The following is a 20360-nucleotide window of genomic DNA, read 5'->3' on the forward strand; positions in this document are numbered from 1 at the left end:
TTTAAAAACCCAGGTGGCAGCCAGATATGACCATAGTCTGTCAATCCCTGATTCACTAGGGATTGAAATTTTTAACAATCCTTCAGTGTTTGTTATCTAGAATTTATCAAAGAACAGCTTTAATTATCTATGATTTGGCCACCCTGAAGTACAATTTGTACCAGGAAAGCAGGAAAAATGCTTGATCTTTTTCATCAAGTTTTAGAAAAATGAATCGGTGTCCTACAATCCTTTGAAGTTAAATGATACATACACACATATCTATGTATGAAGTTATTTATATTACATATATATATCATTATGAACTCATGGAGTTGAGCCCTTATGATACATTTCAATCCCCTATAGTCTTTCTTTTTTGATGCTCAATCTGCTGAATTTTTTTTTTTTTGCCCAACTTTTCAGGGTGGCCTTGTGCCCTTTTAATTCAGTATGCAATCATTTTTGACATTTTTCCTTACCTGCCAGGATAACAAGATGTTCCAGGCTCGCCTCCCTCATATTTCCTGCCCCTAACTTAGACTCAGGCACTTCTCCAAAGAGCCCTCATTCCTTCTACTAAAGAGAGGCATTCACAGGGTAGCTCATTGCTACTGAGCTGTTTCTAGGTCTTTTCAGAAGGCAGAGCTAGAAACTACTTTCTTTTAAAAGAAAAGCATATGACTCCATATAAGTATTACCAATTCAAATCAAAGACCCCAAGGTTTTTACTTAACTCCTTTAATATTAGATCTGTATCTCCTTTATACTGAAAATCTCGATCTTGGCATTTTGCTTTATCTAACTGTATAAAACTGTGTGTATAAAACAGTTCCAAAATAATACAAAAATACTTAATATTACTACTAAAACAGTTTACAACACTTTTTGCAATTCTTCCTTAACTGAAAATATATTTTACCAGAGATACAAATTATTGTGTTGTGAAGTGGATTAAAACAATTCTTTTCCATGATTAATCCTCCAGCTTTCTATATAGCTAGGTTCATTTGTTTCATTTTCTTTTTAATTTTTAGAGTTTTCTGCTTCTCCTGAAATTTAATAAATAAATAAATTTTATATTGCATATAAATATTCCTATGGTTCCAAAAACAGAGCTATAAAAAAAGTTACATTCAGAGGCATCTAGTTGTCATCTCTGTATTATCTCCTGACCCCTCCTTTTTCTATGTAGATAACCATTTCCATTAGCTTTTTGCTTATGCTTTAAAATATATATATATTTAACTTTTACAAATATAATCAATATAACTGCCCCATTCTTATATGAAAGATGGCATCCAACACAAAATATTCTTCCCTTGCATTTTTCACTTAATATGTGTTGGAGAAAAATCTACAGTAACACACAGAACTTCATCATTCCTTTGTTACAGTTTCATAATACTCCACTATGTGGTCATTCCATAAGTTATTCAGTCGCCCACTAAACTGTTTCCAGCATCTTGTTATTACTAGTACTGCAATAAATAATCCTGGACATATGTCCATTTATACACTTTCTAGTGCATCTCTGTATCTCTGAGATAGTTTCCTACAAGTAGCATTGCTAGATCAATAGGATAATGTACATGCAATCTTGCTAAATATTACCAAATTCACTTCCATGGAACTGTACCATTTCAACCTAATAACTTGAAAATTACAAAAACAGGTTTCAGTTTGCTTGCTTATATTTGTGCTTCAATAATGTACCAATGTATTCAATTTTAAGCAGGACATTATTATGACAGACAGCAGAGGAGCATTGGGAGAATAAAAGGTATGAAATTAGAGAAAAAAATATGTTCAAAATTCTAGAGGTAAAAAAGCAAGGTTCTACTTTCAATTAGAAAAATAATTATCTAATATGATTGAACGCCAAGGAAACAGATACGCCCAAACCTATCAAACAAAAAGCTAAGTGAGTTTCACTTTGGTTTATATTTAAATAAATAGTACACAGTTTTGATTTAAACAAAAACTACACGAAGAATTAATGCTTTTGAACTGTAGTATTGGAGAAGACTCTTGAGAATCCTTTGGACTTCAAGGAGATCCAACCAGTCAATCCTAAAGGAAATCAGTCCTCGATATTCATTGGAAGGATTGATGCTGAAGCTGAAACTCCAATACTTTGGCCACCTGATGAGAAGAACTGACTCATTGGAAAAGACCCTGATGCTAGGAAAGACTGAAGGCAGGAGGAGAAGAGGACAACAGAGGATGAAATGGTTGGATGGCATCATTGACTCATTGAGTAAGCTCCGGGAGTTGGTGTTGGACAGGGAAGCCTGACGTGCTGCAGTCCATGGGGTCACAAAGAGTCGGACATGACTGAGCAACTGGACTGAACTGAACACGGTTTCGATCCTTTCAGGATTAAAGGATATTTCATTTTTAAAATGGTAAAAAGTAAAGTGTTTAATACCAAAGCATGTTCTAAATTGTAGCCCATAGTTGTTAAGTGACAAACCAAGAGAATTAACAGATACATTTTAGTTAATTCAAAGTTGGCATTTTAAACAAACAAACAAAAAAAACATTCATTATATACTTTTGTACATACCTTTCAAAGGGTGTGGCCAAAGAAACAATCTACTTTTACAGTAATAAACAATAATAATTAAAATATAGAGTATTTTGCTTCTAGTTCAAATCAAATTATTCATTTGAAAGTCCTGATTTTTACACCACATGCACTGATGTTTTATGATCATTACTCTAAAACACCATAACCCAAATAATTGAGCATACAAGGACAAAAGGGATGCAAGAAAAAAGTGATGGAATGAATCAGGGCCCCATCGGGTGGATTTAGGAACCAGACCCAACCTCTGAGGAATTAGTACTTAGCTTTAGAAAGGGCTTCCCTGATAGCTCAGTTGGTAAAGAATTTGCCTGCAATGCAGGAGACCCCAGTTCGATTCCTGAGTTCGGAAGATCCCCTGGAGAAGGATAAATCTACCCACTCCAATATTCTGGCCTGGAGAATTCCATGGACTCTATAGTCCACGGAGTCGCAAAGAGTCAGACATGACTGAGCAACTTTCACTTTCAGCTTTAGAAAATATCTTAAGTTATGACAACCTATACGTTGGATTTATAAATCCCTTTCTTCTAATTACTTTCCCAATATAAAAGAAGGGGAAAACTGTGTGATCATACATTTAATTTTAAAACAGACAACAGAAAAGTCTGTAAGTCTACAGAGATCTAAAACTCCTCCTTACCTTTCCTTCTGGCTGCCCTTGTGCTGAATGTGATGAGCCGTGTGCTGTTCAAAGTAGTACTCCTCCAAGTTAAGCAGAAGCAAGGAAAATCTACATTTGGGGAGAAAAAAAAAAAGGTTAATTTTTTTAACATATTAAGAAAGCAGAATATTTTACACGTGTTCCCAAATTGCTTTTCCATCTATTACATCAAAAAATACTTATTAAGCGTGTATTATATGCCAGGCATGCCTCTCCATCCAGAAAGACCTGTCTAGTTATGCCAAAAATAAAACTGTTTTGTTGCTCAGTCATAAGTCACCTCTGACTCTTTGCGATCCCATGGACTGTAGCCCACTAGGCTCCTCTCTCCATGGAATTTCCCAAGCAAGAATACTGGAGTAGGTTGCTATTTCCTTCTCCAAATTTGCTTACCAAGTGGATCTATTATTTCTTTACAGAAACTCAAAATTTCAAGAAACAAAACTTATTCTTGCCTGAACAAAGCTCAGAGCCTTCCCACCTACAGAGTTCTCGCCCTCTGTTCCCTGTGACTGCACCCTAGGCTCCTGTACCACACACACCACTCCAGTGTCACGGCTCATGGGTGGGTGAGTGCCTCCTGCTACTCTCACAAGACCACAAGCCTCTGAGAGATAGATCTTTAGATATTCCTCTGTACTCACTGGAAAAGACCCTGATGCTGGGAAAGACTGAGGGCAGGAGAAGAAGGGGACGACAGAGGATGGGATGGTTGGATGGCATCACTGACTCAATGGACATGAGTTTGAGCAAACTCCAGCAGATAGTGAAGGTGAGGGAAGCCTGGAGTGCTGCAGTCTATGGGGTTGCAAAGAGTCGGACACGACTGACTCACTCAACAACCAACCTAATGCTTGCACACAATGACTATGTCATAGATAAAATAAGCAAGTTCAAACTGAATGGGATTGAAAAATAGTTGCTTTTAAAGTTTGAAGTGCTTTTTTAAAAACAAAGCTTTAAAGAAATGTATTATTTAGTTGTATGGCCACAGAAAGAAACACATGGCAAAGAACTGGAAGCAAGTGTTTTGTTTTGTGGTCAGGACCCGGAAATACCGACGGCACCAGAGTTACAGGGAGGGAGAGGGTCTCATGAAAAACGTGGTACTTGAGCTGGGTCTTGAAGTTCCTGTGTAAGTGGGAAAGACATCTAGATTAAATACGGCAGAATAGACCTCTAGATTAAATACGGCAGAACAGATCTCTAGATCAAATATGGCAGAATAGAACCTAGATTAAATACGCACAACAGACCTCTAGATTAAATCCAGCAGAATAAATATGTATGCTGTATTTCTGCTCCCTCTGGGAACAACAATACAATGTAAACAAAAGTATTTTTTAAATAGTAAAAAGCCATAGACTAAAGAAAACCAGAGGGGCATACAAGCAAGTGAGAAGTAACAGTAAGTTTGTGAGCAACAGACAGTGCAAGTGGACAGCCAGTAGATGGAGGAATTAGCAGTGACCAGAAACCAGAAGAGCGGATGCCTCCAGAGAAGGCACCAGTCAGGAGAAAACCAGAAGTTCCACGACTGCAGGAATAAGGTAGCAAGAAGGCAGGGATGAAGCCAAGGTGACGCTCAGAGTCCGAATGAGGCTAGTCATCCAGATTCCTCCCCTAGGAGTTCTCCCGATACACAGTTTTTCAATAACAAAATTAAACAAGAGGCTCCAAACTAGACATCAAGCACAGTGCAGAGCGTGAGAAGAAGGTGGTTACACAAAAATCAGGAAGACATATCACACTCCAAGTAGCAGTCTGGTGGATTATCTTTGGAAAAAACTAGCACTAAAGAAAAGACTCATGGCTACCAGCATTTGAAAGAACATCATCCCACACTGAAGCCCAGCAGAAGAGGCCTGCCCATGAGAATTACATGCTTCACTCTTAAATATAAGACACCCCAGGATTACCAGCTTCCAGTGTGAAAGAAATAGACCAAGCAAGCAGAAGAATACAACCTGAAGGACTAGAAACGTGTACAGAAAAAAAGTTCCAAAGACTATAATTAACATCCTTACAAAGAAGAAATTATATCCATAAACCAAGATATAGCTCACTTAAAAATTTTGAACCAACAGAAAAGTAACTCATAAACTAAAAATAATGACAGCAGGAACCAGCTCTACCATCACGACAGGCAACTTTTATTGGCCTGTTCTACACTGTAAAATCCATGAACATGAATTAATCATAGGCTAAACTGCCAGAGCTCAGTGTAAAATGCTCACTATTAGTACCTACTGTGAATTTCAATACAATCACAAAAGTTGGGATTGCTAGGAACATCCTTTGATGCATCAGATAATTTCCAGGAAGGTATAAATCAGAGAGATAGTTACTAAGTACATTGCCCCTTACTTTTAGCTTGTACAGAGAAGGCAATGGCACCCCACTCCAGTACTCTTGCCTGGAAAATCCCATGGATGGAGGAGCCTGGTAGGCTGCAGTCCATGGGGTCGCTGAGGGTCGGACACGACTGAGCGACTTGACTTCCACTTTCCACTTTCATGCATTGGAGAAGGAAATGGCAACCCACTCCAGTGTTCTTGCCTGGAGAATCCCAGGGACGGGGGAGCCTGGTGGGCTGCCGTCTATGAGGTCACACAGAGTCAGGCACGACTGAAGTGACTTAGCAATTAGCAATATATTAATAAGCTGAAATGCTTTGCTTGGGCTGGAGCTAGGCAACCCTTCCTCCTTCATTTCCGCACTTCTCTTAGAGAGAGGGTAAACTAAAGCATTTGTCAGTAAGACAATGGCATAATTTTGTGGCTGTGTAGCACAAGTAGCCTTCATAAACAGCCAGCTCTTCCATATAAATAAGATATAATCGTATCTTTAGTATTGTTAAAATGTCATACTTAGCCAAAGCATAATATTGTTAAAATGTCTATACCAGCCAAAGCAATCTATATATTCAGTGTTATCCCTAGCAAACTCTCAATGGCAATTATTGCAGAAATAGAAAAAAATCCTAAAATTCATACAGAATCAGAAAGCTAAAATAATTGAGAATAAAAAACAAAACTGGAAGTCTCACAGTTCCTTATCAAAAGATATTACAAAGCTACAGTATTAAAACAATGTGGTACTGACATGTAGACCAAAGGAACAGAATAGAGAGCTTAGAAATACTCTCATATCTATCAGATCTTTGACAAGGGACCCAAAAGTCACACAACAGGGAAAGAACTGTCTCTTCAACAAATGGAAATCTGGGTATTGACATAAAAAAGAACGATCCTGAACCCTTCATAATATATATAAAAATTAACTCAAAATGAATTAAAGGCCTAATTTTAAGACCTGAAACTATAAAACTCCAGGAGAAAACATAAGGGGAAAGCTTAATGACACTGGATTTGGCAATGATTTCTTGGCTATGACACAGCAAGCCCAACAAAAGCAAAAATAGATAAGTGTAACCACATCCGACTTCTATGACACGGAAGTATGACTACTACTCTGCAGCAAAGGAAACAACCAACAAAGTGAGACAGAGGGATTTCCCTGGTGGTCCAGTGGCTCAGACTCCATGCCCCCAGTGCAGGGGGCCTGGGTTCGATCCCCAGTCAGGGAACTAGATTTCATGTGCTGCAACTAAGACCCAGTGCAGCCAAATATTAACAAAGCGAGAAGGCAACCTACAAAACTGGAGAGAATATTCGCAAACCATGCATCTCATAGCGAGTTAATATTGAGAACATATAAAGAACTGCTGCTGCTGCTGCTAAGTCACTTCAGTCATGTCTGACTCTGTGTGACCCCACAGACGGCAGCCCACCAGGCTCCCCCGTCCCTGGGATTCTCCAGGCAAGAACTCTGGAGTGGGTTGCCATTTCCTTCTCCAGTGCATGAAAGAACTGCTACAACTCAACAAAAATTAAACTAAAAAATGGGCAAAGGTCTTAAATAGACACTTGTCCAAAGATATGCAAATAGCCAGAAAGTGTATAAAAAAGATATTGAACATCACTAATCATCAGGACACTGCAAATCAAAATCTCATACACTACACAAAACAACAAACATTGGGGAGGATGTGGAGAAATTGCTGGTGGAATTGTGAAATGATGTAGCTGCTATGGAAAACAGTACAGAGGTTCCTCAAAAAATTAAAGCTAGAACTATCATATTCAGGTTCCCTCTGGTGGGCAGATGATTCCTATCCTCCTTCACAGCCCCAAAGACTCACGCATCTCTCACCACCTGCTTCTCTGTTGGTGTTGTTTAGTCACTCAGTTGTGTCCGACTTTTTGTGACCCCACAGACTAGCCCACCAGCTCCTCTGTCCGTGGAATTTCCCAGCCAAGAATACTGGAGTGGATTGCCACTTCCTTCTCTACCTCCTCCTTTAGCTACTCTTTAGTCCTTCCAAGTCATCTAATTGCTCTAGCAACCAGGATATGTTTATCGACTCCTATTCATTAAAAGGCTTGGCTTCTAATGCCCCATGCCTAGAGCTAGAATCAAAAGCACGATGAGGTTATCACCTCACGTGGCTCAGAATAACCCTGTGTATGAGACAGCAAAAGAGACGATCAGTCTTATGGACTCTTTGGGAGAGGGAGAGGGTGGGGAGATTTGGGAGAATGGCATTGAAACATGTATAATATCATGTATGAAACGAGTCGCCAGTCCAGGTTCGATGCACGATACTGGATGCTTGGGGTGGTGCACTGGGACGACCCAGAGGGAGGGTATGGGGAGGGAGGAGGGAGGAGGGTTCAGGATGGGGAACACAGGTATACCTGTAGCGGATTCATTTTGATATTTGGCAAAACTAATACAATTATGTAAAGTTTAAAAATAAAATAAAATTTTCAAAAAAAAAAGAAGAAAATCCATGCTTTGGGATTCAACGAAAAAAAAAAAAAAAGAATGGTCATCATCAAAAAGTCTACAGACAACAAATGCAGGACAGAGGGTGTGGAGAAAAGGAAACCCTCCTACACTGTTGGTGGGAACGTAAACTGGTACAACTACTACAGAGAACAGTACAGAAGTTCCTTGAAAAACTAAAACTAGAACTACCATCAGTTCAGTTCAGTTCAGTCACTCAGTCATGTCCGACTCTTTGCGACTCCATGAATCGCAGCATGCCAGGTCTCCCTGTCCATCACCAACTCCTGGAGTTCACTGAGACTCACGTCCATCGAGTCAGTGATGCCATCCAGCGATCTCATCCTCTGTCGTCCCCTTCTCCTCCTGCCCCCAATCCCTCCCAGCATCAGAGTCTTTTCCAATGAGTCAACTCTTCGCATCAGGTGGCCAAAGTCCTGGAGTTTCAGCTTTAGCATCAGTCCTTCCAAAGAAATCCCAGGGCTGATCTCCTTCAGAATGGACTGGTTGGATGTCCTTGCAGTCCAAGGGACGCTCAAGAGAACCAACACCACAGTTCAAAAGCATCAATTCTTCAGCACTCAGCCTTCTTCACAGTCCAACTCTCACATCCATACATGACCACAGGAAAAACCACAGCCTTGACTAGACGGACCTTTGTTGGCAAAGTAATGTCTCTGCTTTTGAATATGCTATCTAGGTTGGTCATAACTTTCCTTCCAAGGAGTAAGGTCTTTTATTTCATGGCTGCAGTCACCATCTGCAGTGATTTTGGAGCCAAAAAAAATAAAGTCTGACACTGTTTCCACTGTTTCTCCATCTATTCCCCATGAAGTGATGGGACTGGATGCCATGATCTTCGTTTTCTGAATGTTGAGCTTTAAGCCAACTTTTTCACTCTCCTCTTTCACTTTCATCAAGAGGCTTTTAGTTCCTCTTCACTTTCTGCCATAAGGGTGGTGTCATCTGCATATCTGAGGTTACTGATATTTCTCCTGGCAATCCTGATTCCAGCTTGTGTTTCTTCCAGTCCAGCATTTCTCATGATGTACTCTGTATATAAGTTAAATAAGCAAGGTGACAATATACAGCCTTGACGTACTCCTTTTCCTATTTGGAACGAGTGTGTTGTTCCATGTCCAGTTCTAACTGTTGCTTCCTGACCTGCATACAGATTTCTCAAGAGGCAGGTCAGGTGGTCTGGTATTCCCATTTCTTTCAGAATTTTCCACAGTTTATTGTGATCCATAAGACCCAGCAATCCCACGCCTGGAAATATATCTGGAGAAAACTATAATTTGAAAAGTTACATACACACCAGTGTTCATCGCAGCACTATTCACAACAGCCAAGACATAGAAGCAACCTGAACATCCATCAACAAGAAGAATGGATAAAGAAGATATGGTACATATATACAGTGGAAAATAAACCAGCCATAAAAAAGAATGAAATGCCATTCGCAGCAACATGGACAGACCTAGAGATTATCATACAAAGAAAGTCATTGAGAAATAGACAAATATCATATATGAATCATATGTGGAATTTAATTTTTTAAATGATATAAATAAACTTATTTATAAAGTAGGAACAGACACTCAGATTTTGAAAACAAGCTTATGGTAACCAAAGGGGAAAGGCTGGGTGGGAGGGATAAATCAGGAGCTTGGGATTAACATACACACGACTATATAGAAAAGAGATAACCAACAAGGGCCTGAGAACTCTACTCAGTAACCTATATGGGAAAAGAATCTGAAAAAGAAGGAATATATCTTTATGCATAACTGAATCACTAAGCTGTACACTTGAAACTAATACAACACTGTAAATCAACTATATTCCAATAACATTTAAAAAATAAAAATAGAACTACCCTATGACCCAATAGTCACACTTCTGAATATATATCCAAAAGCACTGAAAATGTATCAGATATTTGCATATCCATGTTCACAACAGCCAAGAGATAGAAGCAATCTAAGTATCTGTTGATGGATGGGTGGATAAAGAAAATGAGGCATATACATACAGTAAAATATTTTTCAGCCTTAATAAAAAAGAAGGAAGTCTTGTCACATGCTACAACATGCAGGAACCCTGAAGGCACTGCTCCAGGTGAAATAGATCTGTCCCAAAAAGACAAATACCACATTGTTCCACTTATCTAAGTATCTAAGAGTAGTCAAACTCTTACTAAGAGAAAACAAAATGGTTGCCAGGAGCTGGGGGAAGGACAGAGCTTCAGTTTTGCAAGATTTGAAAGTTCTAGAGATGAGTTTGGGTGAACTCCGGGAGTTGGTGATGGACAGGGAGGCCTGGCGTGCTGCGATTCATGGGGTTGCAAAGAGTCGGACATGACTGAGCGACTGAACTGAACTGAAAGTTCTAGAGATTTGCCACACAACACGTGAACATACTTAATACTACTATACTGTGACTTAAAACTGTAAATACTTAAGTAAAAAATAGTAAATCTTAGGTGCTTTTTTTTTATATAAAAGGGTTTTTAATTTTTTTTTTATTTTGTTGAAGTATGTGGGGTTTTTGGCCAAAATAATCACATCAGGTACTACAGAACTAAAGGCATTATTTTGGTGAATAATTTATATCCTCCTTAATGTACCAATATGCCTATTTTGTAAGAAATGTAAAACACATAATGAAGGAATATAACTAAATCGCATTATTCAAAGTTAAAGGATTAAGAAACCTTTCAGAGTTATTTCTTTTTTACTGAAATGTTCAATTACACCTGCTTGAGAATTTTTGTATGTAAAAATTATTACCATAAATTTACACTGTGTTTTTGAACAATGATTTTCAAACTGCATTCCATGGAGTAAAAGTTTCCATGCTTTAAAAGAACCTAAAAACCATTTTATAATTTTATGATCTCAGCCATAGTGTTATATCAATATAACAGACTATAAATTCTTTAGGAGACCCTGGGTCCTGCTCCTGGGTATTCCTTAGTTCAGTCCATGTTTACAGAGCTGTAGTGGCATTTTCTGTAAATAAATTGACTCATTTGGCAACTGAACTTTCCTGAAAAAGATTCTGGCCCATCCTCATAAAGCATCCTGCTCAACACTTAACCAACACGTAAAACAAGTTCACTGCGGGCAGCCCTCAGAGCTAGGCTGCATTCACAGCTGCTCAATGATTGTTCAACACTCCATTGATAAACAGTGTTTAGAATGGAGCCCGAAGATTTTGCCAGTCAGTCAATTTTCTAGGCTGGAGATGCTGAGGAGATTGAGAGAAGGGAAAATGTGCCAGCTCACGTTAGGAGTGTGTTCACGGCCGGCTGTCCTCTAGTTCCATCTTTACTCTGAATACCTCAACACGATCCTTGGATTTAGCCAGACTGTAGGGACCCCACTGCCTACCTGGAGAGCTGGTTTAACTAACTTGAGCATTTCTTAAAATGGCCTCTGAAACAAGATATGAAATTAAGGGGAACTCCCTGGTGATCCAGTGGTTAGGGCTCTGTGATTCCACCGCAGGGAATGAAATGAATGAAAGGAATGAAATGAAAACGTTGAACGGACAAGGGTGAGAATGCAGTTCTGTGACCCACTGTTAGAAATGTGCCCCCAATAACGTACATTTGACAGCAACCTCTGAAAAAAGGAATCTTACTCCACCTAACTCTATGAACGTCAATTTCTCCTTTCTCAATTCTGCTATTAACACAAAATGAAAGCTTACTCTCTGCCAAAATTCAGCTGAACTGAATCGACTCCATTTTCCCAACCCACCAGTCAGAACTCTGTCAAAAGAGATTAGATTAGCATTGGATGACTTCACAGTGAGTTTATGCAGCAGATGGGTGACAACTTCCTCTTCGGTTTATAAATAATCTGTCTAATCTAGAATGAGCATTAAACCTGTGTTTCTCAAGGTCTTTCTGTTTCTTCACCAAGAGTCACAGCCCTGGGAGCAGGCTTCCAGGAGGGTTCTCTACACCATCGAGAAGATAAAGGTAGAGACAGTTTGAAGGAACAAACAACAGGAAATCCAGATGAATGCTTGATTACTGTTATCTCCAGCAGGGCTTCTCATGCTTTAATTACCCGGGGATCTTGTTAACATGCAGATTCTGATGCAGAAGATCTGACAGGAGCCTGAGATTCTGCATTTGCTAACAGGCTCATGATGGGATAGCCACAGACCACACTTAGTGTAACAGGGTACTAAGTCTCCATGAACCAGGCTTGGAGCATTCCTGAATGTTCTAAATGTCAAAGATACCATAAAAACAAGCACTGACCCAGGATGTAAAACAGGAGCAGCATGCTGCGGTGGAAAGGGAGCAGGACTGGATCAGAGGACATTTGTTTTAGGCTCAGCACAGCCATGTCTTGGCTATTGGACTCTCAGTCAAACCACTTTGCTTTCTCAGGCCTCCAACTATAAAGTGAGGGGCAGGGAGCTACAGCTTAGATGACCTCAAAAGTCCTTTCTTAACCAGTGTCTGAGCCACAAGGGAAGTACCAGTGGGTTTATAGATTAATTAAATAAACTTGGGTTTAAAGAATAAGCAGGAATTCCATTTTGGGCATCATAGCAGATTAAATTTCCAAAGAAACAGTCTCAATACAGAGCCTCTAAAACTGCTGGATTACTGAAAACTTCACATGCTTGGCTGAGGTGATGAAAAAGTAAGGGAAGGTCTTGGAAGAGAGAAACAAAGAAGTCAGCAAGGCACTGGAGGAGGCTTTTCCCAACTGTCTGAGCAGCAAAGCCTGAATTCAGGAGGGGACTGAGATGGGGAGAGGGAAGGAGTAGAAAAAGCTAGGGTCCCTAAAGAAACAGCCTCTAGGGCTGAACATCCGTTGGATCACAGAAAAAGCAAGAGAATACCAGAAAAACATCTGCTTTATTGATTACGTGAAAGCCTTTGACTGTGTAGATCACAACCAGCTGTGGAAAATTCTTCAAGAAATGGGAATACCAGACCACCTTACCTGCCTCCTAAGAAATCTGTATGCAGGTCAAGAAGCAACAGTTAGAACCAGACACAGAACAACAGACTGGTTCCAAATTGGGAAAGGAGTACGTCAAAGCTGTATATTGTCACCCTGCTTATTTAACTTATATGCAGAATACATCATGCAAAATGCCATGCTCGACGGAGCACAAGCTGGAATCAGGACTTCCAGAAGAAATATCAATAACCTCAGATATGCAGATGATGCCACCCTTATGGCAGAAATGAAGAGGAACTAAAAAGCCTCTTGATGAAAGTGAAAGACGATAGTGAAAAAGCTGGCTTAAAACTCAACATTCAAAAAACTAAGATCATGGCATCCGGTCCCATCACTCAATTGTTTCCCTATCTATTTGCCATGAAAACAGTGAGAGACTTTATTTTTGGGGGGCTCCAAAATCACTGCAGATGGTGATTGCAGCCATGAAATTAAAAGACGCTTGCCCCTTGGAAGAACAGCTATGACCAACCTGCTGCTGCTGCTGCTGCTGCTGCTAAGTTGCTTCAGTCATGTCCAACTCTGTGCAACCCCATAGACAGCAGCCCACCAGGCTCCCTGTCCCTGGGATTCTCCAGGCAAGAATACTGGAGTGGGTTGCCATTTCCTTCTCCAATCCATGAAAGTGAAAAGCGAAAGTGAAGTCGCTCAGTCGTGTCCGACTCTTAGCGACCCCATGGACTGCAGCCTACCAGGCTCCTCCATCCCTGGGATTTTCCAGGCAAGAGTACTGGAGTAGGGTGCCATTCCCTTCCCCAATGACCAACCTAGACAGCATATTAAAAAGCAGAGACATTACTTGGCCAACAAAGGTCCATCTAGTCAAGGCTATGGTTTTTCCAGTGTATGGATTTAAGAGTTGGATCATAAAGAAACTTGAGCCCTGAAGAATCGATGCTTTTGAACTGTTATTTTGGAGAAGGCTTTTGAGAGTCCCTTAGACTGCAAGGAGGGAGAAGGCAATGGCACCCCACACATTAGGGTTAGAATTCACACTACCTACTTAGCCCAGCAACACTCAGAGCAAACCAGTGGTGTCTTTCCCCCAATCCCAGGCACATACACATGCAAACACTTTCTGGAAAACACTCAATAAACTGAGATCTCCAAGAATAAATTCAAAGAGGCCACCATCGAAAACCATTAAACAAATGAAGAAGTAAAATGACTAAATGAAGGTCAGTACAAGCAGCAGACCACTCGTCAAACCTGTAAAGTCTACAGTTAATTTATATTCTGCATCTGATCATTACAAGAATAGTGCTTAGTTTCTCAGTCGTGTCTGACTCTGCAACCCCATGAACTGTAGCCCACCAGGCTCCTCTCTTCATGGAGTTTCCTAGGCAAGAATACTGGAGTGGGTTGCCATTTCCTTCTCCAGAGGAACTTTTCAAGCCAGGGATTGAACCTGGGTCTCCTGCGTTATAGGCAGATTCTTTACCATCTGACGGGCTTCCCCGGTAGCTCAGACGGTAAAGCGTCTGCCTACAATGCAGGAGATCCAGGTTCGATCCCTGGGTGGGGAAGATCCCCTGGAGAAGGAAATGGCAACCCACTCCAGTACTCTTACCTGGAAAATCCTATGGACCAAGGAGCCTGGTAGGCTACAGTCCATGGGGTCAAAGAGAGTCGGATACGACTGAGCGACTTCACATCACTTTACCATCTGAGCCACCAGGGAAGCCCGATCATTACAAGAATAAGTTAAAAGAAATAGGACATCAAAAACAAAAAGATCAGACTTTTATAAAAAAAAAAAAAAAGATCAAGGCAGCTGTAAGTGAACCAAATGAAATTAGGAATTTAAAAATATAGTAAGTGAAATTAGTTAATTCCTTGGGTGTCCAGTGATTAGGACTCGGCACTTTTACTGCCAAGGAAGGGCCTGAGTTCAACCACTGGTTGGGGAACTAAGATCCCATAAGCCACGCAGGGAAGCCAAAAACAGGGAAAAAAAAAAAAAAAGAAAGTGAAATTAAAACCTTAGTGCAAATTAGGCAACTAGTGAAAAAGTAAGTGGTAAGATGGATTTAAATAAACTACATGCAACACAGAAAAATCAAGATACATATGAAACAGTTGTTATGAGAGATCAGGGGCTTAAGGAGTGACAAGAAGCAATATTCCCTGAGCTGAAGATCTAGCTACAAATTTTCCAAAACTATTTCAGCTTGAGGAGCCCCAACTAGCAGAGATGAACTGAAGGAAGCGTCTATGCAGACAAACAGCAAAACAGTACAAAGAAAAGACCTTACAAGCAGCCAGAGAAAGGGCAGATTCTTAACAATGAGACTTGAACAACAGGGGTGTGTTGCAGGCTAATCTCCCCAAATAGAAGGTGGCCCCCTACAAAGCTCCATGGAAACCTGTTCAGTCTTGTGTTACTGGCAACAGTCTGGGTCAACAAGGCTTGGACGCCAGTGTCTTAATCATGCCAGAGAAAGTGTTGGCAAGCCCCTAACCATGTGTACAGATACACGAACCCTGCCCTCATCCACTGTGTCATGCAGACTCAAGTTCCAGGCTGAGACAGCCCCTGAGCAAGCCAGGGGAGGGGCCAGGCCAACCCATGGCCACAAAAATTGCATGGAACCTGGAGAGCAAGACTCCATCACAGCATAACAACCCCTCTGTATCCTGGCCCTCGGTCACCCCACGGGGCCCAGGCTCCTCCTGAAGTGTGAAGCCTGACCCTGCTGGGGGCTAAAAGCCACACCCAGAGGGCAGGGCACACAGGTTACTGATCTATCTGTACTTTGTTGGGTCTTCTCTCCCCCATCCAATGTTGCTCCAACAAGTCGCATGCATATTACAGGATCTTCAAAATGCCAAGAGAATTAAACAACCAGCAAAATTGATTTTCAAAACAAGGGCCATATAGGGATATGTTCAGGCAGACAAAAACAAACATAGTTTACTATCATCAGACCCCCACCATCAGGGTAACTTCTCAAGGACATTCTTCAGGAGAGAGAAAATTCTGTAGGGAAGATACATGCAAGAAGGAATGCCAAGACAATGAAAAATATGCATGTAAACTATACACGTATTAACGAGACAATGCTACTGTCTGATTAAAATATAGATTGCAAATACTGGACAATAACAGACTATAATTTAAAATGTGACAAAAGGAGCTAAGTGTCCCAAGGTCCTTATATTGTTAGGAAGGAGGGTAAAGAGAATGATGGGCTTCAGACCTTAGTTCAGTTCAGTCACTCAGTGACCTTAGTTTTCTGAATGTTGAGCTTTAAGCCAACTTTTTCACTCTCCTCTTTCACTTTCATCAAGAGGCTTTTTAGTTCCTCTTTACTTTCTGCCATAAGGGTGGTGTCATCTGCATATCTGAGGTTATTGATATTTCTCCCAGCAATCTTGATTCCAGCTTGTGCTTCTTCCAGTCCAGCGTTTCTCATGATGTACTCTGCATATAAGTTAAATAAGCAGGGTGACAATATTCAGCCTTGACGTACTCCTTTTCCTATTTGGAACCAATCTGTTGTTCCATGTCCAGTTCTAACTGTTGCTTCCTGACCTGCATACAGATTTCTCAAGAGGCAGGTCAGGTGGTCTCGTATTCCCATCTCTTTCAGAATTTTCCACAGTTTATTGTGATCCACATAGTCAAGGGCTTTGGCAGACCTTAAGTTAAACATAAATGTTAAAATTTCAAGGAAAAGCACTAGAAAAACCAGAAACAGAATATATAACTTCCACATTCTTCAGGAAAAATGAAGGGGAACAAGGGGATCTTGCTAGTTAATCCAAGAAAAGGAAAAAATAAGATAAAAAAAGTAAAAATGATTCCAAATATATCTGCAATATTAACAAATATAAGTGGGCCAATCTGTGAAGAAATATCAGAAAGAATAAAAAGTTCAACTACAAACTACAAGAAATAAGCTTAAAATCTAAGGATAAGAAAAGTTGAAAGTAAAAGAATGAAAACATATATAATGCAAACAACCCAAAGAAAATATAGCTATATTAATAGCAGACAAAATAGAAAAAAAGTATTACTAGATGGAGTTCATTGTATGTTGATGAAAAACTTAATTTGCTAAGACATCAATTCTAAGGTTAAGTAGACTTAATAACATACCCTGAAAATAGTTACAGTGAAGTTGATAGAAATACAAAGTGAAGTTAGCATCATGAACCCTCTCTCAATCAGAAAAAAAATTCATTAAGGAAATAAAAGATCTAAACAATTAATAAGCTTAATGTTAATACATATACAGACTATTGTAACAATATTAATATAAATCTATCTTCAACATCCTATTGAATATTTGTGAAAACTGACTACATATTGTTATAATACAAAATTTCAAACTATTATACAGACCTTATTCACTGAGCACAGATTAACAAATTAAAAGAAGATAATTTCAAAATCTTCTGAAGTTGGAAAATCTGAAGTTGGAAATGTTAAACATCTGATGAGTAAAAAATGATACCACAACAGTATTTAGGGAAAAAACAAGCAATGAATTCATTAAATGATCATTTCCATTTTACATCATTTAAAAAACCATACAGCACACACACTCAAAATCCATTTGTGTGTAGATTCTGGTGTCTTTTTAAATGGTAGCCACTTTGGAAGAAGTTAATTTGAGACAGTAAGAAGGGAATAAGGTGACAGGTATTTCCAGTAAAGCCAAAGTAAATTTTAAGTTAATAAAAAAAATTGCAACATTTATTTTTACTCTGTTTTTTGGTTATGTAAGAAAAATAAATCCTATTTCTTTACATCATAGTTATGTCAATTTCTCTCAGCCCATCAGTGTTCCTGGCGGCTAATTGAGTGCTGATTCTGAGTTTATTTTCGACACCTGGCAAACTCCACAGAGGTATGAAAGGAACAGGGTGAACAGTCTTTAAAACGAATGATTAAACCAGACTATAACAAATCAGTTTTCCCTCTCAGCAATTATTTTTAGTAAAACAAATATAGACACAACTGACAAACATATTAAGTAAAAGATTTTATATCAGGCAAGAAATTTAACATCAGCATAACCAAGAGAATTATGCACAGATAGAATGTTTGAAGCAAAGCTCAAGTCTGAGATATGCCTGTAAAATGATGAATGTAATTTGTGAGCCCAATATAGTATTCATGATCGTCATGTTTTAGCCTGGAAGGACAGCTTTCAAGCGACAGCTAAGTAATTTGCTCTGAAACTGTAGACAGAAAACTGACTCTCTCCCAGTAGGGACAAGCCTCAACTGTCTCAATTTCTCTATCACCTTAAAAGAAAATAGCTGTGGTCCCACCACACCACTCCTAGACCTGAAGATAAAAAATATGTAACAATTAGCTTACTCCATCCTAAAGGAGATCAGTCCTGGGTGTTCATTGGAAGGACTGATGCTAAAACTGCAACTCCAATACTTTGGCCACCTGATGCGAAGAGCTGACTCATTGGAAAAGACCCTGATGCTGGGAAAGATTGAGGGCAGGAGGAGAAGGGGACGACAGAGGATGAGATGGTTGGATGGCATCACCAACTCGATGGACATGAGTTTTAGTGAACTCTAGGAGTTGGTGATGGACAGGGAGGCCTGGCATGCTGTGGTTCATGGGATTGCAAAGAGTCGGACACAACTGAGCAACTGAACTGAACTGAAATCCTGAAATAGAAATATCTAAATAGCGGTAGTTTGTAGAATTCCCTCGTATGTTAACCCACTGTACACATCTACCATTCCCAACAATTCCAAGACATGTGAACTGTCTTTAGATTTTTACATTTATCTTCATTAACACGTGCAAAGGACATTTCAGAACACCAGTGAGATCAATATGGTTTCTTCCATCTAAGTCTTAACCAGAGGAATAGAGTATTTAGTTTGAATAGCCAATTAGCTCTTTGTTTTCTAATAGTGAAAACTACCCAAAGCTTTACTTTAAAGCATCATCAATAATTGATACCACTCTACTGCTGTTTAAACTGGAAACCTGAGAGTGGGACTACTGTTTAGCAAGTAAAAATACAGGACAACAGTTAAGTTGGAACTTCAGATGAGTTACAAAAATTTTTTCGTACAAGTATGTACCACATATCACATGCGACATACTGGAAGATTTTTCACTGTTCACCTGAAATTCGAATTTAACTGGGCGTCCTGTATTTTATCAGACAACTCTAAGCTAGAATTCTCCCTCTGTTACCTCCCACATGCAGTCCATCCCACAAGGCTTATCAATTCTACCTCCTAAAAACATCTAAAATCCATCCACTTTTCTTCATTTCTTCTGCCATCACATTGGTCTAAGCCACCAATCTAAGAATTTCCCAACTGCCTCTCTGCTTCTACTTTTGTAGAAATACCACTTTCTCTAAAAGTATCAGCATTAACTTTATACTAAGAGAATTAAAAGCTAACTTCAAGTTTCCCCTTTCCGGGTCATTATTCAGTAGCTGAATAGCAGCAACCTAAACTCTCTTAAGCAGCATCAGAGGGACCCATGAAATCGCAGCTCTGAAGAGTGAGGACTTTTCAGGGGTGACCTCTGAAACAGCTCCAAGGAAAGTAGCAGTTCTCTTGGGTGTGTCCAAGTCAATGACCTCTATCAATCATCTTGCTAAATGGTGTTTATTGCTACAAAGAGATAAGCTAAGAAAATCTGTGCAGCCACAAGTAAATCAGTAGTTCAATAAAGCTGGTTTAAAACACTCTAATCTTTCAGAAAGAATTCCAAGTTTTAGAAAGAGACTGCTTGATTGTGAGACATTCCTGTCCTTCAAACTGCTATTCTAAAAAACCATCCTGGTTAGTGTGCCCATCAACCCAAGGTTGCAAAGCCACAGAGCAGAGCACTAGAGAATTTAGGTAGTTGGTAAGTAAGAGGCAAGTGAAAAAACTGTGGCACTGACTTTTTCACATTACCGATGCTCAAGAACAGTTGCCACCTCCTGACTAATGAATAATAAGTATTTTGGTTGTGCGAGCTACAGAGAGCGCAGCTAACCTGTCATGCTGCGTGATCAATGGATAGCAACAAAGCGGATTATACAGAGAAATGCCAGTGCAGACTCTAAAGATTTGTGTGATACTGCAGAGCTGTACCAGCTAACCAAATTAAACACAAATTACTGCCATGGAAGTAACTGGCAGAAAACAGGTTTCCCTGTATATCAAAGAGGCCCCTGGAATTGTTACAAATGACTCTTAGATCATAGAACACGATGGCAATTCAAGTGTTTCAAAGTTCTTACAATGTAAATTTGAACATTCATCTATTTAATACAGAATACCCAGTCTTAAT

The 20360-nt window shown here is 39.7% G+C and overlaps 1 protein-coding gene and 1 non-coding gene across 5 annotated transcripts in view; one reads left to right on the top strand and one right to left on the bottom strand.

Moving 5' to 3' along the window:
- The window catches only part of NSMAF (neutral sphingomyelinase activation associated factor), a 131249-nt gene that overhangs the window by 47341 nt on the left and 63548 nt on the right, over nucleotides 1-20360 (bottom strand). For all 4 annotated transcript variants that reach the window (XM_055546051.1, XM_055546053.1, XM_055546052.1 and 1 more), the window contains one exon: nucleotides 3213-3302. In XM_055546051.1, coding sequence (XP_055402026.1) covers nucleotides 3213-3302 — 90 coding nt within the window. Of the gene's footprint in view, nucleotides 1-3212; nucleotides 3303-20360 lie in introns of those variants that run through there.
- TRNAC-ACA (transfer RNA cysteine (anticodon ACA)) lies at nucleotides 14536-14607 on the top strand. The gene has a single exon. It is a non-coding gene; the product is annotated as a tRNA-Cys (tRNA).

The sequence above is a fragment of the Bubalus kerabau genome, chromosome 14, assembly GCF_029407905.1.
Source record: "Bubalus kerabau isolate K-KA32 ecotype Philippines breed swamp buffalo chromosome 14, PCC_UOA_SB_1v2, whole genome shotgun sequence".
Lineage (NCBI taxonomy): Eukaryota > Metazoa > Chordata > Mammalia > Artiodactyla > Bovidae > Bubalus > Bubalus kerabau.